The sequence below is a fragment of the Cydia strobilella genome, chromosome 17 (assembly GCF_947568885.1).
Source record: "Cydia strobilella chromosome 17, ilCydStro3.1, whole genome shotgun sequence".
NCBI classification, from domain to species: Eukaryota; Metazoa; Arthropoda; class Insecta; order Lepidoptera; family Tortricidae; genus Cydia; species Cydia strobilella.
This window is the reverse complement of record NC_086057.1, coordinates 4,053,445-4,080,781: the sequence shown is the minus strand read 5'-3', so window position 1 is coordinate 4,080,781 and position 27,337 is coordinate 4,053,445. Positions and strand designations below refer to the sequence as shown.

General features: G+C 35.4%; 1 protein-coding gene across 1 annotated transcript in view; it reads left to right on the top strand.

Moving 5' to 3' along the window:
• The window catches only part of LOC134748801 (uncharacterized), a 215,160-nt gene that overhangs the window by 162,027 nt on the left and 25,796 nt on the right, over positions 1–27,337 (top strand). The window contains exon 3 of the mRNA XM_063683595.1: positions 24,432–24,527. Coding sequence (XP_063539665.1) covers positions 24,432–24,527 — 96 coding nt within the window. The remainder of the gene's footprint in view (positions 1–24,431; positions 24,528–27,337) is intronic.

Here is a 27,337-nt window from a genome sequence, read left to right as displayed (position 1 = left end):
AATGTTCTTTCACTGATATGCGTTAAAATTGTTAAATAACAAACGAAACCGTCAACGCCATCTATACGACAGTAAGCCAAAGCTAGTAGCGCCCTCTGAACGAGAATCAAATTTTCTTGATTTTCGAGGCACGTTTTTTCCTTAGACTGTATCCATCTATTACGGAGTTATATATATCTTTGTTAGTAATAATCTAATAATGATTTATTAAATGCATAAATAAATACAGAGAAACAACCTTCCTACTTCCTACTTCCTTCCGACATCCGATATTGGATCGGACAATGTGAAAACGCTCTTAAGATCAGATAATATTTGTACCAGTCATTATTTATAAAGTAATGTAAATAGATCGGTTAGTCATCGCAGTAAAAGCGTAAAAAATAAAAATAACTGTAACCTTGGTTATACAAGAACCGTAACCTAAACGGCAGTCGCACGCGATCGAATGCGGTTTCCAATCTACTGTCTGATAGAACTACAGCAGTAAAAAACGATATAAGCACCTAGGCTGTAAGGGACTTAAGCTCTTTTCAAAGTAGCTTAGTACGGCTAATATAATATACCGTATCAAGTAAATATAGGTAATTTCAAGTGACTCATTCCTATACCTATTTTGATTCATAGCGGTGAAGGTTATTTAGGTTTCACAAGGGTTATTATAGGGTTGGTTAGCTGTACCGCGCTGAATCAGAAAGTTGTATGTGTAAACACATTTCATAATGACATACGACTTTTTGGATGATAGCAGAGAGGGCGTCGATTGTGGGTTTTATTTAAGGCGGTTCCCAAGGCGAAAAATCTCCTTATAACGATCATATTTTTCTAAGAGACGTTGATATTCGTAGACGTAGGAAAAATATATGTAGTTCTTGATTATATTATTATCTTTAATTTATAAGATTTCGATACACGAATTATGACACTTCGCTCGATACAATTAATACCCAAAGTTACCTCTAACTAGGACCTTAATCCAACTTTACTCGGTTATTTATTATGTCACACTATAAACAAAAAAAGAAGAAAAAACCAATTTAACCTAAAGAGTAATTCTACCACTTTCGTATTTCGATATTGTAAAGCAACTTTTTTTAAATAAATAAAAATCGACAAAATTCGATCAAAATTGACACTTGGCGCGCATGGTCTTTCCCGTTCTTTCTTGCGAAATGTGACAGTGATAGCGGCAAATCGATGGAACGGCCTTAAACGACCGTGGTCATAGTTTAGGTATCGTCCAGTCTACGATGGCTATTCACCTAATTTTGCTATTAAAAGTGTTGAATGCGTCATATTACGAAAGTATATTATAGTATTTATAAATAGTCAGTAGTCAAGAGGTTTAGATTTTTTATGCTTAACTAGATCAATGCTTAAATATGCATTTTATGGCTCCTTGTGATATTTAACTAATATCTATCCGGAAATTAGACGTTTCCTTAAAACAAAACTTCCGTGAGACACAAGACATATTAATTATCTTAATAACGGGTCACTCACGTATTAAAACGGTCCACCTGTTGCACTCCGTACCGAGGAGTACGTCACTAGGTACGGAGTGAAACATGTCGAGCGTTTTGCGACTTAAAATCCGTGAGTGACCCGTTATTAATATAATTAATGTTTCCTTAAAACACTGACAAATTATCAAAAACGCGCATGCCACACCCTGCGAGTTGCAATAGTTAGACTACGATAACCGCGTATTTCTATTTCGATATTTTTTCGTTTGTTCGTTACTATCGTTAAAATTTATTCAAATATATATCTAGTGTGGCTAACTGGCGCGTCACGCTTATCAGCCGCTCCGTAACTGTTGTAGTTATAACTTCCAATGCCTGTTTTGTTTTGAGTGGCGAGGTGCAAATAATAATGACCACCTAACCATTTATTTGTAAAGCTCTCGCACTTAAGGTAGGTAATAAGTTAGTATTTCTTTATTTATATGAGCACTGCCTTCGTTTCCTTACCACCGCAACGTAAACAGTAAGTGCCTTTATAAGTCACGTTGTGCTAGTTTTTTTCAGGGTTTGGCATCAAATAGCGTGTCATGTGAAACGATTTGCACACTAATTGGATTTGTTGGACTTTTTCTATAACTATAACACAACAATGTTCGTCGTTGTACTGTAAAGTAATTACAATTTTGTATAACAAGTAGACTCACAGGGGAAAACACAAAGCTTTTTACCTACCAATGCGTAGGCACGCCTTTTGTAGAAGTATTATTTTGTAACACATGTATGACCATTTTTAGGGTTCCGTACCCAAAGGATAAAAATGTGACCTATTACTAAGACTCCGCTATCCGTCCGTCTGTCTGTCTGTCTGTCACCAGGCTGTATCTCATAAACCGTAATAGCTAGACTGTTGAAATTTTCACAAATGATGTATTTCTGTTGCCGCTGTAACAACAAATACTAAAACAGAATAAAATAAATATTTATGTGGGGCTCCCATACAACAAACGTGATTTTTTTGCCGTTTTTTTGCGTAATGGTACCTACGGAACCCTTCGCGCGCGAGTCCGACTCGTACTTGGCCGGTTTTGTTTAATGTTATTTTCATATATGATTTACGTTTTTATCTTCTCTACAGTAGTTATCAAAAGAATATCGCACGGCAGATAATTATCATCCAAACGAGCTACATCTAGTCTAGACACGCAGCAGCGTGTCAAGCCAAGTTCAAAAGAAGAGAACTGGGACTTGGAGCCACTTTTAAACCCTTCGTAACTCACAATCTATTAAACATAAACATGAAATTGGTTTCATTTATTAACACCCTTAAGGCTGAACTAGAACCCCAAATTTCATGAATATAGCTCAACTATTAAGATAGAAAAATCTAAAAATCGGGATTTTTCTCACTGACTGACGTACTGACTCACCTAATATCAAAAACCTAACCCACTTTCAGATGACCTAGCAAGTGGAAATTTGGCATCCAGCTGTGTAATTGTGTGGTTCCGAACCTAAGATTAAGATTATGAAATGAGAGGCAAGTTCAACATAAGAGGCGGTTTAAGCGTGAAGAGGTAACAGACAGACAGAGTTACTTTCGCATTTATAATATTAGTAGGGATTATGCATAAAAATCTGCATGTACTTTTAACTTCTTGAGAAGATATGTATATAGATGACATTTTTTTATTAATGGTATCAATTGATCAGGTTTGTTTTGGGATCAAATGTCTATATGAGACCATGGGCATTAAAGCAATACAAAAGTCAAAAATGATAGTCAAAGTCCGACAGTCGTACTTCACTCGCGAAACGCTCCTAACAAAACGATAAGCGAACGTGACGTCAAGGTCACTGAGAGCCCATCTTGAATGTATGGAAAATACGTAAAACTCGATTTTGTCGGTGAAATATTGCATTTATGCATATAGTTGCCATACAATCTTTTTTTGGATAAAATGCGAGGAATCGAATGGTATCTTTACTTTATTCCTTTTTGTAAGTTAATCTATTTTACTAGATTTTGTTATAAAATTTAACATTGTGCCATCATCCCTATTATCCATTTATCTAATGCAATAGAATAATCCAGTCATCATTTGTTTTATGCAGCTGCAAACATTGAAAATAAAGAATCTAATTTCTGATGTCAACAAATTCAACTGAATGGTTTTGTAAAAGTGGTATTATTGTTCACTGAATATGAGAAAACAAAAGACTTACGTCAATGGATAATGAATTGTTTTCATACAGGCTTGCTTATGTTATTGGCATTTTATTGCGGTTATTTCAGATATATAACTAAGGATTTTAGTTCACATACTTAGGTTATGTTGCGTAAACTGACTTAATTAAATATTATTGTAAGTTGATAACACTTTATTGTATTAACTTACCATAATATTGAAATAAAACTATGAAAACGGATTATATCGCGTATATTGAATTTATAATACATCCCGACGTTTCGAACCCTTTACAGCGTTCGTGGTCAACGGGTGACTGAGAAAAAATTACAAAGTGCAAAAAATACCCACATACTAAAATAATGAACAATCATAGACTATAAACCTTAAGGCTGGTTGTACATGCAAAATCGGTTCATAAGGCTAGTTATACAGTACAATTATTTTCAAGTAAAGATATATATATATATAGAAGCCGGCGTAGTTTTTATCGCGTATATATATATATATACGCGATAAAAACTACGCCGGCTCCAACCCTACACCACGGACCCGAGAAGATTTAATTCCCTCCTAAATTGTAGGAGGGTATCCCAATATGGGACAGGCAACAAACTCGGCGGGACACATCTTTTCAAAACATATTATACTCAGAATGTCCAACATCATCCAACACTAAGACCACCACCACCATACCATATTACCATAATATTGTCAAATTTTTTAATGAAATTAATAAAATAACCTTTGATGTGAATAATCAAATCCTATGTGTCAAACCGCTTTGCTAACTTTTTTTAGTTAATAATAAAATAAGAACTACGAACTACTTAACATATTCATGTGTCAAAAGGTACTTGCAGCATAACAAGAAAACGCAGATAACTTCGTTACAGAAATATTACAAGGCTTATCACTTTTATACGTAATAAAAGGAAGGAACAAGAATTTATTGTTTTCCCGTTACCTTAATCGAAGTGTCTGATACGTCTCAGCCCAACAGAGGGTTTAAGACAAATAGATGCTAAATCACCTATCAATTCTTAAAAGCCGTAAGCGACATAGTTTTCCAAGTGTGTTAAGCTGTTTTATATAATATTGCAGTCACTTGAGAAGGGAGCGTGATGTCCGTCAGGTCACGGTGACTTTGATTTGTCTTCGTTACTCGGACAGCTTTCTGGGACTATTGAATTTAAGATCACGTGGCCGCTTTCGATTTAATGGGTCTACTGTCTTAAGTGATCCCTAAGACAATAAACTTATCCTTGAATTGTTTCCAGCATCGTAGTTAACCTTAACTATCCATTAATCTTCCTCACATTTGGAAGTAAAACAAGTTTTACTTAGTAAGTAATTGGCAGTTGCTCTTATCTACCACACAGGCCGAGCTTGGCGGAAATGCGGTAAAAAGTCGAAATCGAACTTCCTTGTCCTTGTTTTTATTTTCCTGTTACCAAAATTAATTCAACAACATAATTTGGCCTTGATTCTTAATATGTATAATTATATATGAGCCATTTTTTACAAAAGCATCTGTAAGGTTATTTTTACCTATTTTATTACTTATTTACAAGCATTAATGAAGCAGAAAAAAGATCTAGAAGAGTCTGAACAAAGCTAACAAACTGTACAAAACACTGGACAGATAAAATATTTAAAGCACCCCGGCACGTCTGTCACCTCAACGCGCAAGGGTTACTTTTCCGTTCCCACTCCTTGTTTTCGCCGCGCGAACAACACATTATACTCAAGACCTATTCGGTGCAGGGTGCATTTTTCTGGCTTCTATTATTCACAGCTTTTGTGTAGTTTAACTCTAACCACGTTGCGTTAAAGGCGACTATTGCCTGCAGCAAATAAAACAAATAAGTCACCGTCACCTGAGCAAACGGAGCGGGCCCCACAACAGGTTTATATCAATTTTCTGCCGAGTGCGTCTGGATCGCGAAAAACACTTTACTCTAGATTTGTATCGTGTTTCAAAACACTTTTTGCCAAAACAGCGAAACTGACATGAGAGGTTTTAAACGCGAGTTGTGTTTGCGTAAATACTTGTATCTACAATGTTTTACGAACGGTGTATGGTGTATGTCAACCAATCTTCGAAAGGTTCTGTTAGTCTTGTAGCGGATCTAATTTACCGAGTAAACAACCATAGAAAATATGCCGCTAAAGCAAATGTGGGATATTTTATTCAGCTATTTTTCTAGGTTGATATTTACTTTAGCGTCTCGACAGGGACTAAGGTTAGACAAACAAATAAATGAGATAATTACCTCAGACATTCCAACTTATTAGGCTCTACGGGGATAACTTTTATGAGGCGGTTGTGTCTGGTGTTTTTTTCTAACTTTAATATATCAGTCAACATAAATTAGTGGGCGGTTTAGTAAAATAAGGAGTTGTTTGCGCAGAAGGTTCTTGAAATAATATTCTTTACTCGTAAGTCGTGTGGCTTCAAAATATGCCGAAGTAATTTCGTGCCGTAGGATTTCTCATGCAGATGAATAAATTCAGAAAGGAACACAATAACTTTATAAACGTATATAGGTGATAGCGAGGTTGTGAAACCTGATTATTTACGAATAAGCAATATAGTTACTTACCTAAGCATCGTTATTGGTTGGTTAGTTGACGGTTGACGGAAAACAGTTAAAAATTTTACGATTTTTGAATATTTTTCTAAGAAAATGTGGTATGCCAAGTCTTATTTATTTGAAATGTCTCATCAACTTACTTGACGTGACATTTTGAGCTATGGGGTGATGTTACAATTATCAAAACTATGGACTCTAAGCGTATACTTTGTAGTTATTGTTTACCTTAATAATTACAAAGAGGATATATAAAACTCCCAGGAAAAAAAAAGAGGATATAATAGGATAGAGCGGTACTGTCATAGTAAATTTTGTAACCACAGTAAATTCACTGCCATCTATCGACACACTTTAGAACTAAAAATGAAGATTTATAAAAATACGATAAAATGTATTTAAATATGGATAAATGTTTTATTTTATTTAACAGACGAAACCGTCAACGCCCTCTATACGAGAGTAGGACAAAGTTAGTGGCGCCATCTGATCGAATTTTCGTGATTTCGAGGCACGTTTTTTCCTTAGACTGTATCCATCTATTACGGATTTATATCTATCTTTGATAATTATAAGCCAACATAGGTAGGTATTTATTAATTCAACGTATTGCATGTTTTATTAGGTATTATAATTGTCAAAGTACCAATTCAAACTGTCACAACGAATTAATAGTCACATACGGCCGGTCTGGCCTAGTGGGTAGTGACCCTGCCTGTGAAGCCGATGGTCCTGGGTTCGAATCCCGGTAAGGGCATTTATTTGCGTGATGAACACAAATATTTGTTCCTGAGTCATGGGTGTTTTCTATATATATAGGTATAAGTATGTATATCGTCGCCGCCCCCCAAATATTTATTTATTTATAATTATTTTTATATAAACAACTGTGTTCAATATAATGCTAATACTTTTATGAATCATAAAGCAATGCCTGTTTCCGTACCATGTTCCCTTTTTAACGGCATAACAAAAAAACCTTTTTTAGGGTTCCGTACCCAAAGGGTAAAAACGGGACCCTATTACTAAGACTCCGCTGTCTGTCTGTCCGTCTGTCACCAGGCTGTAACTCATGAACCGTGATAGCTAGACAGTTGAAATTTTCACAGATTATGTATTTCTGTTGCCGCTATAACAACAAATACTAAAAACAGAATAAAATAAATATGTAAGTATAATTAAGTAATAAGAAACGTGATGTTTTACCGTTTTTGCGTAATGGTACGGAACCCTTAGTGCGCGAGTCCGACTCGCACTTGGGCGGTTTTTCTTTTTCTTTTTTTACTCGCAAACGTGCCCCGGCATTAAACTGAGTTGTTTGGGATAAACCGAGTTTGTCCATACAATATCCGAGCAGCATAGTATTATTATTCAGGAAATATTATTCTTTATAATTTACCTCAATTATTGATCGATATCGTCACTTCGATAATGATTAATAATGAAATATAAAATAAACTGTTACAAATTTAGTCATGAGTAAATAGTTGGTAGGTACTATGTAACTAATACAATGTTTAAGCATAGGTACATGTTCACATTTCCTTAAAATTTCAGTTAATTCAGCATGCAATTAAAACAGTTTTCCGTTGGCGACAATTATGCTCTGTTGGTTGTTGCCGCAATTGAAACTTTTTGCGTCTGCAGCTATTTGTTAAAAAATGTACCTACGACTTCGTTTCATGAAAATAAAACAGAAAGTCTATGTTAGCTTCACAGTCGCTTATTACTCTTTTCCTTTAGATATCATGGGGCCCAGGGAAGCGATTATACTCCCTCGAAAGTGGGGAAATACTTAAAAGGAGCCAATTGCACACATGCCGGTTCCCTAACATTTCTAGTACTTTTTTACTTTGCGTTTTAGTTAGTTGAAAGTCGCTAAGAGATAATGCTTTTGTGCTGTCTTTTTGGTACTTTATACAAGTTTTTCATTGCAACCGAACTTTTTAAAGTGTTTTGCAACTATTTTATTAGTGCTCGTTAAAAGCATGTTAGCGACAAATGATTGGATTATTTTCGTAACTAGGGATAAACAACTGTGATTGAATGAATGTTTTTAGGTAGTACAACAGTAACAGCACAAAAATTCATTTAATTATTGTTCCAAATAAGCCCAAAGTATATTATAAACATTTGTTTGGGATATTTTAAATTAATAAGCAGGCTTTTGTCTTACTATACACCCTTTTCCACATTTGAACTAAATTGATAATACTGGCTACAAAGCACGTGCTAAGCCCGCAAAATCAACAGCGCCTAAAAAAACAATCGGCAAAATTAAGGCTCCCCACGTATGTTCCAAAAAAGCTGCGTCCGCCGCACTAGTTAACAACGGCATGGTCGAATTACAACACGAAAATAAAATGGCAATGTATTTCCTCCAAACAATTTTACCAGTTGGTTCACGGGCCAATTCGGAGCGCTGTCGCCGCCGCCGAACAAGCGGCCTTAATTGAAATCTGAGTTTTTCGCCTAATCCGGCGCTTTTAGGTTTAATCGAATATTTTCACATACGTAGTTGGATCTCATCTTGATTAGATACGTGATGAATTGATGATTGCTAAGCACATGTTCATTCTTTATACATATAGATATCGTAGGATACCAGAATAGTAGTGGTTCTTATTTATATATAACGTCAAAATTGCTTGTCTCTTCTACTAAAAGTAAACTTGTCTAGCTCATGGTGTATAAGTTGTACAAAATTTCACCTGCTTTATTGCACTGCGCTATTGGTGGTTCTAAACTACCCACTGACGATGATGGTTCAATCATGATTACATCATAGGGTTGTTATCTAAAGAAAACAACCACTCAGCAATCATTATAGAGATGAAACACAACTGATTGTAAACGAAACATATCAATAATCTAAAACCTGTTTCATGGAGATAGGACGAAACGCCCGATGGCTGAAATTATCCAAAACCCAAATTCGGGCAGCGATTGATATCATTAGGTAATTTAAAATCGTCGAGTTTTCTGGTGATTTGTCTTGTGATACTTTATGCCGCCCTTCTTTTACTTTAAATATGTAAAAATCTGTTTTTGTTTTAGGTACTGGCTGAAAACATCATATTTGTATGTAATATGTAAAACAGTATATTTGTATAATGTTGGGACAAAACTACCTATGTTATAATAGGTAGTTTATTTGGAATATTGCAATGGGTAAAAAATACATAATCTAGCCTATACTGCCATTTTCTTGTTTCAGAGGTTAAAGTCAACAAGTTGATATAAACTGAAATACACACACACATACACAAAGAAAAAGTTAAAGTCTACCGGTGGCCGAGGCACCACCCGCGTCTTCAGCTTACGCGGCTAACAATTCAACAAGTTGTTTTGTTTTTCATTATACCTATTTAATATTTAATTTTATTAATCTCAGCTTCATTTATGTCCATTTCATAGGCTTATCCCATTCCAAAAGGCTTAGATATAAAAACGCAAAATCCACTGTACTGTACACACATACACACGCTACCTACACACATGACACACTTATTGCATAATCCAGCAGCTAATCACATTCGTCGGCGGCCCTCGGGAGATGCGGTAACGGCTGAACTCTGAGTATTACAGTTGATTTCATAACGTAATGAACACGTTCTTCCTGGCTGCTAAAATGGAATAAAGCTGATAATTTAGCTGATAATAATGTAACATTTTTTAGCTGGGAATAAGAAGAGGCAATGTAAATGTAAAACCTAGGTGAAAAAACAATAATTTTAAATCACAAAGATATAAATATAAATAATGACATGGGTTTTGACAAAAACGGGACTGACTTGGAACTACCTATATATCCATACTTTCAAACAAAAAAAAACCAGATCGGTTCAGAAACGATTTCTGTAGGTACTACTGTTACTAACGTACAAAAAAATACAGTCCAATTGATAACTTCCTCCTGTTTTTGAAATCTGTTAAAAAGCCTTGAATAGTATGGTTTCGTTTCGTATTAATATGATAATATGTTTTGTTGAATTCATTCGTAATCTAGAGTTTGTAAATCTCGCAGTGCTGACATAAAGTACTCTTCGAAACTCAAAGAGATGTCATGTCACTCAAGAATGAATTCATAAAATGATACAAGCGCCATGCATTTTTTGCTGAAATATGCTGTTTCGTGTAAACATCTGCCAAAGCACAGATGCGCCCGAACAATGACGCCGCATTTACGAAGTGGGCTCAAACGCCAGCTCTTTTGCTAGCGATGCTTTCAGCTGCAATCCACAGCTCTTCAAACTTGGCACTGTATCGACTGTTTGCTTTCTTAGCCTCTTATCACACTTAATCATACAGCTGAAATTACAACTCTATACTTAACCTAATAAAGTTCATATTTTAAAACAAAGTCAAGTCCCGATGATGAAGAAGTAAGTCGCTGCTGTGCTTAGCTACGGTCTGAGATGTCGTTGACATTTAGGGGAATTAACTGGGTTGTGAATGTTTGGCTTTTGTTTTGTGTTATGACTGAGGTTTCATTTTTAATCCGTTTAAGGCTACATCAAAGGGTTCGCCCTTCTCTTTTATAGACTGAAGTGAGTAACTGAGCTCTAAATATAATACAACAGTATTTGGTTTCGAGAATTGTTCTTTTAACAATGTTCATTGTTAGTGTGACTGTTGATATTCAGCTATTATCTCAATAAAAAAGTTTACAAATATTGTGAGGAAATGCATCATTGATTGAAGCGTGTAAACGACGCGGTGGGTACACATTTTCACTAAGCTATCCATTTGCTTACACATGTATATGGGTCTGTATAGACCCAAGCAAATTAGAGCCCCTTTTTTATTTATCACGTCTCATACCTATTTGATGTGCACTTTTAACCCCTGTTTCGGTTGCCTCTTGAAGAAAAATAGGTTTATATGCAAAGGGCCCGGTCCCTTATTTTAAACACCGCTCGTACGCCAACAGTGAACAGTGAAGGGTTAACAGTCTGCTGCGTAACAGGGGTGTTCTCGAAAAAAGATATCCGTGCGCCGGATCGCAAACAGAAAAAGTGACGATAGACTGTTTTTTTTTATTTGTGTTGTTATGGTGCATATTTTCAGTAAAAGTTTTTGAAATAATGATACGCGGCACGTAATTACGGATACACGATATAATCTGTAAATAAACAGTCATTATTGTATTTTTTGGACATGGTTATAATAGTATAATTTTAATTTTAATTTATACATTTTTCATGTAAAAAAACCTGACCGGAATGATTCAAATCCTAATGTTGATAATTATGTCCGAAGATATTTGTCTCTGTCGATCGATCTATCCTCATGCTATAAGTCGCACGAATCCGCCGCCAAAAAGTCGCTACCATACAATCGAAGTTACGCTCTCATTTTTAAAACGACGTGCTTAGATTACATGAAACAGCATTACCATTTTCGTAAAATATATCTGTATCTACGACAAGGTTCATATGACTTAAGAAAATAGCAAAAAATTATCCCCTAAAATGTGTGGTAACACCGACATATTGCATCACTTTGCAAGCCCTACAAAACTGACAGGTTAATCAACTTTATCGAAACCGAGTGCGGTGTCATAACTCGTCAAGTATATTTACGGCTATTTACAATATCCCATACAAATGGATAGGCGTTTGCTGACGCAGTATAAATCAGGCGTCTAGTTGGCGATATGGAGCACTGCCCCATCAAGTTGATAAATGCATGTAACGCGAGGCTCTAACATACCCGTGTTGGCTAGTGGGCGAAGGTAGGTATTTGTTTATTAACAAACTGAATATTTTCAAATATAATAATGCCTTTACCCAAATGACTAATATATAATAAATAGTTAAACAGTACGGGTAAAGCTGAAAATCAAACTTAATGGTAAAATCATAAAATGATTGTCATTTATATGTACATACATGAGTTAACAAAATTAATAATTAAACAATATAATTTTTAAATAGTTTACAAAAGTTCTAATAGTCTTTTATATAATATCTATTTATTATAAATTTACTTTTTCTTCTCATCTATTTACTTAATAATACTTATTATATTATATATAAAAAGTTTATCGATTACTCACATTTATTTACAAATACAGGCTCACAGAAGACCGACTGTTATTTTCTCACGTCGTGGTATAGCTGGAAGCTATGAAAAACATAAAGCTACCCACTGCGGAGTGCTTTAGCCGATGTGTTATCATGCAGATAATTTATCAACGTTTATCTTGCGATTTTTTACACCTAAGTGTGGGGTAAATGTGAATAGATGGTGGTAGTGTAGTGTGGTAGTGTAGTGTGGTTAAGATAGATGCATTTTATTTATCTCCTATCTGTGGGTAGATACGGGAACTCATTAATTTTCAAAACGACTTACTACTTTATTTTATAGGGGCAAATGTTAGTCCATTCACAATCTTTAATTATCACAAAAATACTGAATACAAAATATTAAGTTCTGCTTTCGACATTTTCTTTATGTCCAACTGCTTTAAACATTACAATTTAACATCATAATCAAAACAATTTATTTATCACAACTCCAATAGATAACTAAACTATAAAACTTAAACGCTAGATCTAAAAATAAATAATACTAATCTTAAAATAAAATACTAAAAAATATCCTCCTGCGGCATGGTGCCGTAGATGCTGGCAGCATTTCCTCGCTGTACCGCTAGACTAATTCTGTGAGCGAGGAAGCTACCAGCTCTGCGGTCACCGGTGACCTCTACTAACCTTTTGGATAGTTCCTTAATACATCATAATTATATATAACATATAGGTACATTCTTTGTATCTCAGCCGGATGTGTCTTTACTGTGGTATTGAAATTACAACTTTATTTTACCCAACACAAAGTTTATTTTAAATTAACCCATCGTAAGGAAGAAAACTGTATTAAAATACTTTTGAATGTATGGCAGTTAAGACATTTATATCGTGCAGTGTCAGTATATGAGTATAAGAGTAAATTCAAGGGTAGCGAGTACGAACAGCTTTAATTTCCGGTAAATTAACATTTCGACACTGTTCGTTCGCTTAGGCCGGAAGTGAAGTGTCGCCCTTTGCATTAATGCTAACCCTTTCGAAATGAGTCAAACTCGAATGTTTGAATTATATATTTTTATGATCGATATAATGATTCACTTGACATCAAAAGTTGGTATGAAATTTGGTAGTTTTGTGTATGAACCACAAACACCTGCTTAACAACTGCTTATAGAAGATGTAAAAAAAGTATTAAATATGTATTTTCTGGTCAACATAAATATGGCAAGTAATTATAACTTATCCAAACTTTTAAAAAAATATTCGTAGAAAACGCCAAACAAAAACTAAATTATATTTTCCCTTTATTGAAGCAGATTGATGCTAAACATTAAACTAACTATTTTCAAATTAACCAAAGTAAACATTAACAGTATCCTTTTCAGTATAAATCTGAACCCTTTCCCATACCTTGGCCTTAAATCAACTTCCCCACATACTATACAATTCATCACTATCGGCGTACTAAGCTAAAAGGTCATTTTAATCTGCGTCTATCAGTGCTTATACGTCTTTATGGTTATGTTGTGGAAAGTGAGTAGGTATCCTTAGTTAATCGAGGCACGCTTCAACTTCGTACTGGTCAGCCCTCGCCGCGGCGACCACATTCAATCGCCGGGCCCTAACCTCAGATCGGACCCCTTCAGTGAATCCCAAGCATCCCAGGATGGTTTTAATCCCGCACAATGCACTGCACAATCTAGGGAATAAGAATAGAGCTGAATAGGAGGTTGGATTTAAAAATGTATGAGCCGCTGAGTATTGTCTGTTCGCTATATGCGCTATTTTTATTTGTAGCAGAATGCGCTTTGTCGCTGTTAGGTAATTTAAGCAACTTAATATGATTTCGAATTTATGGGATTATTTATATTTGAAGACACGAGAGTTAGTATAGGGTAACGATATTTTATGTATATGAATCGTAGGTTTAGGTACCTATCTACCGGTTTGTATACTATTATTGATTGTAAAGGCATGGGAAGGCAATTAAATAAGTATAGGCAGAATTCCTAATACACAAATAACATCCAATTTATTCAGTTGTGAACTTTGGACGACGCAGGCATTGTTATTGAATAAATGTTAATTATATCACATTCCAAAATACCTTTAATCCCTGCTATAAATATCTAAACTTCATCGTCTCTACCTTATTTTAGTTAAACCAATCCCGCTTCGATTTGAAATATGTCTCAAAGGCTATTTGTTGCTCATTTCCCGGAACGACCCAATCGGAAGTATCGAGACCGCGCCGCGGCTAATTCCAGATGGAAATCTTCTGAATATCCCGCATTCCCGCCGGGCCGGCCCGCGTTTTCGATCAGATGTCCGATGACGTATCATCTGATTGTCATTGCGCTAAGTTGTTACAGCTTTGGTTAGTAAAGTGATAAGTAGCGCTATTTTTTTTGTCATTCGCTATGAGCGGGACTGATTATGTGGCGCCGTACATGCTTTATGTACAAAATCCTTATCAACTTTCAATAATATTCTATCGGAATTTAACCTACGTTATAATTTTACTTTATTCACTGAAGTGGGAAAGTATGTTTCGGTTTTTTGCAGTATTATTTTGAGATCAAAAGAAGTGGCGCCCAACGTGGGGCCTTGTTTTGAAGATGATATATGTTAAATACATAATTTTTTGGACATGTATTATTACAATTTAGTATATATTTCGCTCGTTATTTGCAAACGTTTGAAGTCATTGTTCTTGTTCGTTCTAAAAAACAAATGATACATTGTAATGTGGCGCCTAATACCAGACCACATTCGAATGTAATTTCTACCTAGATACTTATCCATTTCTTTATTTTGTGTACTGAAGCGAGAAATTATATTATAAACCATTGAGACATTTTATAAATGTTAACATCAAAACTGTATGGACATCAACTTAACGGCCCGCATGTGTCATTATTTCATGTAGAAAAGGAAAAATCAACCTTTATGTGTATGAATTATGTATTGCATACTGCATCTATGCTTAAGCCAAAAGCAATCGCATAGAAATGAAATCCACTCATTATTGATACATACTAATGTAGAACCTGGTTAATCCATTTAAACATTATTAAATCATGATCAGAGGCGACGGGGTCGTAGGTGTAATTAAATGTGGTACCTATCCAGACCACGTATTTCAATCGCTTTCCAATCGCATTGTCTCAGAAATACAGTACAATTTTATTGTGGTCTGCGATTGCTTTTACTTGTTACTTATAACCAGATCCCACTTAAACTGGTTGCGCTATGGCGGGGATAGGCGAAGGTGATAGCAATCCTGGCGTGGTATTGTTGTGGTATACGGACACCGGTGCGAACTGTTGCAGAGGATTAAAACGGTATTCAGAGCCTCTATTTTGACCACAAACGGACGTTACCGGCGTCCTCGCATGCACTGCTACAATGTGTTTACGCATCCTAATTATATCGCTTCCTCCAATAATCTATCAAACGTGTTTCAAATTTAAACGCGTTGCACTAATGACCAGATTCAATTTAATTTCCATTGAATTTGTTATTCAGTTCCTGTCGGTATTGCCTCGGTAATAAGATCTAGTCATTCTAGATTCTAGCAGTGCAAAGTAAAACCCTATTATTTATTTTATAACTACAAAGATTCGGCCTTCCCTTACCATCAAAGACTAAAGTAAATCGCTGGTTAGTTACAATAACAAAAAGAGTTCCTGTGAAGACTTCCCTTGCATAAAAAAAACTACTCACAGCTCAGCTTAGTCACGATTGTTCTTATGATTAAATTGTAAATATGAAGTAAACTATAATGGTGAAGCTATTAAATGTTACATTGCAGAATCAAAATAGATTAATACCTTTTGCTATACATGGTAACCTGTTACGTTAAGCGATGGTTATCTACTAAACCTATAAGCACTGGGTGATTGGATGTCAGACTATCTTATCGGTTCGTCGATCCACAATAGCACCGCCCGGTACAGGGTTGCTATTGCTATCGCTTAAGTCACAAGCGAGTAGTGTGTTTAGGTAAAAGGGAACAGCATTCAAAATTTTGGATGATAGTGAAGGATGGCTTCTCCATGCAAACGAAGTTCCCATTTTAGTCTCAGAATATTGATATTTTGGAAGATATTTTTATATAGGCGCGATAAGATGTAAAGCGAGTACCATACTTAATCTAAGCTAGGTATAAATATTGGATTTTTATACTTCAAACTTCAACATTTATTGCTATTATTTACACAACTGTTATAATATTAATTTATTTGTATCCTTCGCACTAATATTGCATGCATGATAATAACTGAGGTTATATACATGCGTACACTGGAAGCGCCGCGCTTGGTAAGCTTTGGGATTAATATCCTTAGTTATTGTTCCGCGATCTGTGATCCATGGTACAAGTATAATGCCTAATTATAACTTAGTTTTAAAAGTTATAATACGAGGAAGACTTGCTCGGGAATCATTACATTTTGAGTCATTAAGAATTTATGAATTTATGAGCCGCTAGCATTAAAAACTCCACTGATCACCTTTTTTTTCGACAATATCACCACAATAAATAGGTACAATACGTCCTGTTCCAGTCAGTAGGCACATTATGTAAATTTAATAGCGCCATTTTCTTTTACATATCTATAGGTTCGTGTATTCGTAGAAAAGTAGTGGTCGGTTCTCTCGGACCAAAAGTTATTCAGGGTCGGATACAAAGAAAGGAACACAATACTGAAGGTCAACTAATAAAACCGAATGAACTTTAGGTAAGACTTTTTCACAAAAATACAGCCAACCATTAATTAAAAAAAAAAGAAAATATTATGTAAAAACATAAGAAAATTAATGATTCAATTAACTGTTGTAACAATTTCTTCGTTAAATAAAACTATGAAAACGGATTATATCGCGTATATTGAATTTATAATACATCCCGTTCCGTCCGTTTTCATAGTTTTATTTCATGAGTAACTATCGCGGTAACCGAAGACAATTTCTTCGTTATTTGTTTTTTTTAACTACTGACAAGTATTTGCAATAATAACGTTGTTGTTATTGTTTTTATAAACTGTAGTTATTTCAGTAATAGGAGATAATCAAAGCATCGCTCTTGAGACATAAAAAATAAGTAATAATGGTGTTTTGTTTGTTCACTGAACATATTTTGTACTCGAGACTTTATTGGGGTTCGCTCGAACGGTTTAATATTGCTCGTAAAAATTATATCGAGTTTCCCAAACGAAAATCTTTATTTAGCTCGAGCATGAAAGGATTTATAGGCTATATAATTGTGGGAAAAACTTCTTTCGTGTAGGTGTAGATATTACATAAAACTATTAGTAAGATTAAAATGTGATATACAACGTCGTAGAAAATATTTTATTGGTAAATTGTCTGCTAAACTTATCAAACAACAGTAATTTTGACCAGATAATTATTTGAATACATGAAGCTAATCAATAGGTGTTTAATGTGTTGACTGAATAGCCTAGTAAACAAAGATATTTATTTGGGTTTAAAAGTAAAGATATTTACTACACTGTTGATTAAGTATGATTTAAACGCGAATGCTACAGATAACAGACATTTTAATTGCAGCAGTGGTTGAACGCCAATAAGGCACCGAATAGAAATAAAAAATATTATAACAATCCGAATAGTGTAGTTTAGGAGCTATTTAACATTTTATAAGGCACAATCTAAGTTCTAAGGCAAAAATGTCCGCCCTAAAGCATCATATTCATATGAATAAGAGTATATACTCTTATGCTAAATTTTTAGGTGCATGAATTGGCTATGAATCGTGGCTTTTATTAATCTCGACCGTTAAGAGGTTAAAACACACGTTGTACTAATAATCGTTTGTTGATACATAACACTGGGTGTCGATAATAACCCTACGATGTAAACGGGGTCTCGGATATATGTGGGGTTTCACGCAATACGGTAGTTAATTAAATTTTAGCTCGTCTACAATTTCAACTATGCGCGGCACTTGCTTCGAGTTCTGTGGTACCTATACTGCCTATACCTAGTGGCACAACTTACCTAATACATGTTAGGCTGCGTAACAAATACCTACGTATCACAGCGCAGCGCAATCGCATATTATAAGACTTATATGCACAGATGTTAAACAGTTTGTGGAATTAACAGTTGTGTCAATATTGACAAAATGTTTGTTTTGTTTTTTATTTTTTATTTACACAATGAAGTTATTCATTTGCCGGCCGGTACGCTGCATACTTATTTGCTATCGATATCGATGATGACAAAATATGGCTACGCTACATGTCCCACGGCTAACCGACACACTACATTAACCTTTATCATTCGTTCGCAAATATATGACGATATCCTTACGTTTTTCTTTACAAATAATAACTTGTGTATTCAATAGTAAATGTACATTTCCCCCTTAAATTCAAATGAGTCCTCTTGTTGGAAGGTTAAAAGCCTGAACCACGGCTACTGCAGCAATAGCGATAAGCAATATCAATTTATTTCGCCAGGCCTGCACTTTAATCATAATTCAGAACATACCTTGTTTTGTCTGCTCAAAATCTATAGCCAGCCATCTAGTTATATTGTCTTTAATCTAGACTAACGCAGGCTAGGCGGTCACGCCGACAAATCCTCTATAACAACAGAGGAGGAGGCTGTACGGTGTGTACACGCATCCTGCCCGCGCAGCATGGTTTCCCCTATCACTAAGTCCGTCACTTTCGCACTCACATACTTGTTAGAACGTGACAGGCATGGTGATAAGCGTACCATGCTAAGACTCCAGATGTATCTTGGATTAGACGTTTGCTGAGCTCACGCAATTTGTAGACGGTTTAGCTTGTTCTTTACGACTGTGTATAGTGTGGTATCGATACTGTAATTATACCATTGTTATCAGCATTCCCGATACCTCTTTAATTGATGCCGATGAGCATGTCCACCATTTAAAAAAAATAAAATTTAAACAATTAAGGTAAGGTGGGGTAAGACTAACATACTTTATTTTGCTCGGGGCAAGACAAATACCTAGTGTAAGGATTCCATACAAGTAATAGTCTTACCCCGGTGATAGTCTTACCCCCTTACCACCTTACCTTAACTAATTAAATATGGTACCAATACAACTGTGAATGTTTAGTCTTTTTAATATTGCAAAATTTAAAAAAAAGCCAAAGGGGTTGACATTCTGTTTTAAGAAACCGCATTTTTAACTATAAAAAAAACATAGTGCTGGGTGCTGGTATTTCTTTCTTGATTTTTCTTGGTATTTTAAATCGAATGTAGCTATAAACACTTACCTTTAGAATATTTAGATCACTACGGTTTCACTCACTATTATTTTTAGTATAATAGTGCGTGAAACCTTAGTGATCTAAGTATTTTGAAATATGTCTCACGATAATTTAATTTTAACTAATTCATTTGTTTTTGTTTCCATTTGTTACTAACAACTATGAAGTCTGTTCTTCGAAATGAAGATGTTTTATTATCTATTTATTTATTATTTACAATTTAAATATCCGGAAGTACCATTTTAACACGTATTCTTATTTCAAGCCATGAACCCCTAGTGAAAATTTCATTTGATAGCGTGGCGGACGTACGCGTTTGCGTTAAGTCTCCTTTTGTATGGGATTATGAACAGTGCGCCAAGAGGGACGTTTTGGAAACTCCCATACAAAATGAAACTTAACGCAAACGCGTATGTCACGTCACGCTATCGAATGAAATGTACACTAGGTACTGAAGCATTATCGTTCATTTCACACCATTAAATCTTAAAATGCAGGGACAAGACAATAAATCATGCGAACCCCTTGTTCTGAATGTCGGAGTGTCGCTAACGATCTGCTGTGTTATCTTCTATTAACTTCTTTAGATTCCAACATAATTGAAAGGACTCAATTTAAAATGGGCAACTTCAATATCCGAAAAGACTACTACGAAAGGAATTAATTCATAAAGTTGCGCCTTGACTGGGCTTACAGTAGGAATGAAATAAATACAATCCAGTACACCTTTTTAACCGACTTCAAGATTTCAAAGGAGGTTCTCAATTCGGTTTTTTTTTTATTTTTATTTTATACTAGGCAAATAGCTAATGCGTTTTAAAAGTATCTATATAGGTAATTACTGAAAGCTTTGATGCGGTCGATCCCTACTGAGTTTTTCTTAACATTTAATCTGGAATGAAATATTTCGTTAGTATGGCCTCTTTAAGTTATTAAATACATTTACTTTTTCAAGCATTTCATTTATCAAACCATAATGATTTTCCTATCAGTACTTACCGCGGTATACATTAGTAAAAAGACTACTAATTCTTAAACAGCAGTTCCTTTGTGGCGATAATGTTATCTATGCGCTCCGCTGGTCCGCGCAGTATGATAATCTTATTGGAGGGGCTTGTGAGGGACTTTGAAAGACTCCCTCTTTGTTTAATGTAGAATTGTAGACGGTTGAGATTGCTCTTGGCACCGGGTATTGTTTCGTGCGTGTTATACAGTTCATTTAAAAAAAGATGAAGAACGAGATGATTTTGATTTTTCTTCTGTACAGAATTCGATTGCGGCAGACATGACCAGCCCAGTCCCACTTTAACTTGTCCGCTTTCCGAGCTACATCTATTATTTGGGTTTTAGAGCGCAGCGTGGTGTTCCGGATGCGATCCCCGAGTTTCACACCTAATATGCTGCGCTCCATACCTCTCTGACAAACCCCGAGTTTGGACTTCTGAGCTTCCGTCAAAGACCAAGTCTGAGCACCGTAGGTGAGGACTGGAAGTATGCACATGTCCATGAGCCTACGTTTGAGTGATAGAGGTAGGTCTCCCTTCATGAGGTGTTTCATGGACCAATAGCTCTTCCAGGCGTTCTCGGTCCGTCTGTCGACCTCTTTTTCTTGTCGCGCCTGGAAAGAGACTATTTGGCCCAAATAAAGGTATTCATGGACATATGCAATGTGTTCTCCGTTTACCTCAATCCTACGTTTTGTGCTGTTAGTCATGACTTTGGTCTTTGATATATTCATCTTCAGTCCAACCTCGAGGCTTGCGTAGCTAAGGTCTTCTAGCATATGATGTAGCTCGGATGCCGTTGAGGAAAAAAGGACAATGTCATCGGCGAAGCGAAGGTTGGTTAACCTTTTCTCTCCGACAACCAACCCCTTGTCTCCCCAACGCGGCGCAAGCTTCTGGAAGACATGTTCTAATGTGCTGGTGAAAAGTTTCGGCCATAGCGGATCTCCTTGTTTTACTCCCCTTTGCACTTCGAAGGACGGGCCAGAAGATTGTAGTTTTATGGCGGCTGTACTAGGTTTGTATATGGTGCTTAGAAGTTTGATGTAACTAGGGGATATTTCTTGGTGACTTAGAGCTGTGAAGATGGCATTTTTTTAGATGGCATTCGATTAAATTTGTACATTTACGAGTTTGTTTGAACTTTCTGCCTCTTTACTTGAATTTGCAGGGCAATCAGATTGCCTCATATTGCTTTAAAAATTTAGTTGTATGTGCTGTGATAACATTAAATATCGGTCGATTCCTATAATTAGCTGTGTATTGTATCTGAAGGTTGGAATTTCATAAATAAATAATAATAAATATCTACATAAACTTGATCGTGCAGGGTCATAAGACTAACACGAAATAGCCAGACGAGCGATAGCTTACGTAGTAGCTGTCATCTACAGGCTGTCTGCATAACTCAATATCAGAACTATGCACCCTTTCAACATGCTGTATACACGCCGTATAGCCATTATACAACCATTATCTTATATGAAGCCCTGGGACTATAGCTGGTGCAATTTTAAAATGCTTTAATGAAAAATGTGAACATAAAATTGCTGTGTAAAGCTATGAAATAATATTAAAATTCTTCGAAAGTTTGATAGATAGATAAAGCGTTTATTTGTTCGCTGCAAATACACACAATTTAGAAATATAGGCAAACAGAAGAATAACACAATTAACAAAATACACAATCGATTATAACAAAATCTTATAAATATTAGAGACATAACACCAACACGAATAGCGGAATGACTTGCACTGTGTGCATTGCAGCAACAGCAAAGGGTTTGGCATAAACTTACTCATAAATTTCATAGGAATGATGAATTCTCATAATGCGCTTTGTTAACAACTACACTCATTGATGAGACGTGCGGAAACTTAATAAATTATGGCAGATATGTGTATAAAAATTTCTTTCTGCCAGGCAGTTTCAAGGGAAGTGGCTATCAATTACCTATATAAACAAAAATTAAAAGTGCGTTACGTTGTCTCTCCCGTCTACTCCAGACCATCGATTTCAGACAGAGCAACGTTATTCAAAGCTATACTTTCAGCGCTAACGTTATTGATAACTTCCCGTGCAAATAAATTTGCAAGCGGCCATAAATTGGTAACTTTCAACGCCCAAAGCTTTACAAATGTATCTCGAAGGAAATACTTTAAACTGTTAAACTTGGCCGTTTGGCTCATAATTAATGACGGAGACGGTTTAATTTTGGGGGGCAAAACAAAAAGATAATTGCGACCAATTAATTCTAGCTCTTTCTAAATGGGGATGAATTCTTCAGTTCTTTTAAATAGATTATCGAGACTGAGACGAGCTTTGTATTTTAATTTAAAATTAAACAGCAAGCAATCAGACGTTTCGCACATTTCTGTGCTTTAACTAAATCAGTTCGTTATTTCAATATTATACTTTTTAAATGTATGTTAAATTTAATCGCAGTTGTATTTCTAACAACTAGTGTACATGGCGATTGATTCTTCAATTGTGATACCTTGTTAGTTCCGATGATGTTTCGCGTTTTTCTCTTGGTACCTTTATAGTGTTAGGATTGTCACTAGCAATATTGATTGCCAGGTCGTAGACTCAGACAATTAAATGAAGTCTTGAATAGGGTCCAAAATAAATTCATGATACCTTCCGAAAAACCGAGAGCATGGAACATTTTTATTTTAAGCTCAGCAGAAATTGCCGTCAGTTTATAAATTTTAAAGTGTTTATAAATATTGAAAACTGGCCGTTTATTTGCTCATTTGTTCCGGTCGTATTTCATTCATTGAGCAGGTCTCGTTCTTTCAGTTCAATCGGGAATGATTAAGAATGCACGCGGCCTGACGTCGTCAGTCACCCGGACAGTGATGTATTTAAGGTTCCTTGCGGATTTATTCTCAATCATTTATTTCCAAACATATTTGTTTTGACGCAAAACTATTTTAGGATCTTCGGGCAGGTAACTTACGTCGCCTTATTTGCTTAAATATGGCTTTGAATCTTTTTTGTTTTCCCAAACGAATGTGAAAAACAAATACGAATATTTGAGCAAAATACTCGTAGATAATTACTGGCCAAGTAGCCATATGGGTAAACCTCCTAAACCTTCTGTAATTGTGAGTTTGTGTCTCTTTCACATCCGTGGTGTTACAAACGCAATCCCATCCATTATACGCCTGTTGGTATAGACTTTGTCAAATAACTTTAATTACTAACTTGATATGGAACGCTAACTTGTCCACCCGAACATGTTGTTTCTACAATCAAAATTTTGCCTCCATAACTTTTTAAATGTACCGATAATTTATTGATATGAATATTAGAGATAGAGAAGTATTAAATTTGTATTTATCTAATATTTTCATCAGTTTGCCGTATGCAGGTTTTTTAAAAGTTATCTTACTTATCTTAAGTACATATCAATCGACTGGAATCATCATCGGCGTCGAAAAGTCACGATTGACGGACTCATTTCTTCATTTTGATCATATTTCATACTTTCTCATTTTTATCCCAAGTTTTAGTCTTACCGCATAGTTTTTTTTTTTATTAAAATTAAAAAGCCTTTATGTCGGACTATAATTAATATACATAGCTATAAAACAAAATAAATTAAATAATTTTCAATAGTTAATAGAATATTAATTAACATATTTCGTTTAACTTAACTGCCGTGATAACAACATATGTAGTAATCGCATTAGACATGTCATGCAATTGTTAACCTTGTTCTCTTTGAATAAGTTCTTTATTTCAACGATGTTTTTCATGCAAGCAAAGTACCTACTGCACATGCGTTAAGCAGGGGGGTATATTAGTCCATGCTCAAAAGCAGTAATTGTGATAGTACTCGTATGTAATAAATGCTGTATTGTTCCAGGCCGCCCTTTGCGCTGACTACAGCGTGCCGGCTGACTGCATAGCCGCCGGACCCGCTCCCCGCCCTAGCTCCTTCCATGAAATATCTGCACCTAAAGTAAGTAAACAAAACTTCAACAGAAGCATATAGTTTGTTCTTGAGGTGATTAAACCAACTGTTAAGGGGGCTTTCGTGTTTAAGACCTTTTTTTTAACGTTGGGGAAATGCGTTTACGCATGCCACCTGGCCCGGGGGAGCCAGGAGACGAAGGGTTCAACCGGTATCTGATGTTAGTTGATTTACTTATCCTACATACTTAGTAGCAGTAGTAGGCAGTACTTAGATATTGGTTCCCTTCTAGGCCTATGTGTGCGATAATTGGCCAGTGGCGATGTTGATACAGGAAATCAAAACCTTCCAAGATTATTTGATTAGATAGCGTTATTTTTTACTAGTTTATAAAATTTCGATAAGATGTAAATACTGACAAAGCAACATTGATAAAGTGGTATAGTAGGTACTACTTTAAACCCATAACTACTGTAATTATTTTACTTTCCTCTCTCCAGTCCATCCGCAAGAGTTTTATAGAGGCCGGTGTCTATTTTAGTCGCAAAAATGTAAAATTGATAGATTTTGTCGGTGAAATTGTACACCTTTTGTTACCTAATTGAAATAACAAGTACTGGTTTCTATTAGCGCATCAATTTGTTGAAAACAGACTCACTAAATTAGTAATGTTTGCTTTTCTGATGGACGTTTAGGTAAACGCGCGTAAAGCACTTATTTTGTCGCTCTTATTTGTAAATTTCGTAAAGTTTGGACAGCTAAACATGGTAATTTTGTATTACACATATCCTGTACTTGACGTTTATCAGACTACATTTTTATTATTATGACTTTGAAGTAGTGTAAATGAAAGTTAGACGAAATCAATTTTCTCCAGAAATTACTTCAAAACAAGTGACAATTTCTCTGAAAATCGACTTAATTTCAACGTAATTTTGATACTTAAACAATCTACAACATTTGTTGAAACTATTCTTATACATCAATTTGTATAATTTACCACCATACATTTTTGATGAATTTATAAAATTAGCCCCTTTTTTTCATATATTACCGGTGACGCACGCTTGCGACCTCATTATTAAAAGGCAAGATGAGAAGACGTGCTAATAGAAACCAATACTTGTTATTTAGATATTACGTAACCAAACGTGTATAATTTCAACGACTAAATCTATCAATTTAAAATGTTTGCTCTAAAATCGACTACGGCCTCTTAATACATGTAAAACTTTTAAAAATCGCTTTAGTAGTTTAGCTGTGGGAAGATATCAGAATAACAAGCAAAGCATCTACTATATCCATTTCTTGTTACTTACGTGTACGCAGATAAGACCGCAAATAATGCAATAAAATAAATTACCATTACTTAATCACTTGATTCATAACATAACACGTCATCCACTTAGTTCATTACGAAGGTAAACATTGTACTTAAGTGAGGCTGACTCACAGGACTTAAAAAGGATGGGGGCTTCCATGTTCGTCACGTCACGCGGACGACTGACCGAGTTCGTTGCTCAGATACAATCATACAAGTTGAATGACTCAATGAGTCACTGGTTTCGCGGGACGTTCTTCAAAAGGTCATCACTGTTTTCTACTGCAGCTATACTTATAGGTACCTACTTCGTTGTATGCTATACAATTATTTTATCTAATTTTGACATCATCCGGTTGTGCATCTTGCTTGTACTTAAACTGGTTGTTTTTCAACCCTTCGCTATACTACGCGAGGTAAATATTTTAAATATTTTACTGGGGGTAACCTTGAAATCGCGAAAAAAATTACATATCAATACAATACAACCACACAAATATTCTTTATTGCTCACCAATATCAAAATAAACATACAAATTAAGCAGATACCTAAATTAAACTATGGTAGTCTTAATCGCTGAAGAGCGATCTCTTCCAGGCAACATTAATCTATATCCGTTTATTAGGGTAAAAACGGGACCCTATTACTAAGACTCCGCTGTCCATCTGTCCGTCTGTCTGTCTGTCACCAGCTTGTATCTCATGAACCGTGATAGTTTGACAATTTACGCAGATGATGTATTTCTGTTGCCGCTATAACAACAAATACTAAAAAGTACGGAACCCTCGGTGCGCGAGTCCGACTCGCAATTGGCCGGTTTTTTTATCTAATTTTGACATCATCCGGCTGTGCATCTTGCTTGTACTTAAAACTGGTTGTTTTTCAAGGTAAGTATTTTCAATATTTTACTGGGGCTAACCTCGAAATTGCGAAAAAAATAACAGCTGTACAGTAACAATATGTAAATATTTTCTATTATTTACAGGATTTTTTTTGGTTCTTTTGGAGTTGGCTCTAGTGACAGTTGTTCAATAAATAAATAAATATGACGTACACGTTTGCGTCCCAGAGAAGGTATGGGTAAGGGTTTAAAAATGTCTCAGCAAATAACCAATATAAAAATAAACATACAAATTAAGCATATATATACCTAAATTAAACTATGGTAGACATCAGGTAGGTAGTCTTATCGCTAAAGAGCGATCTCTTCCAGGCAACCTTAATCTATATCCGTTTATTAATCTGAATGGAGCTTGTTATTTATCAAAAGTTACCATTGAAAAGCTTCTTTGTGTCAAAGCATTATTCATACATGTCAAGTCATAAGAATATCCGCCACACCCTGCGTCAGGCTCTTGTAATCTTGCAAAAAATCTTAAGATCAGTACACAGATATCTCTATAAGTACCCGACGCAGTGGGTGTCGCGCCTGCAGGCAAAGTTCAAATACCTTAGTTGAAAATAGAGTCTGGCAAAAAAGAGTAGAAATTAAAAGTGGCAACACTGTAGTGTCGTCCCTTTCAAATCAATCTAATA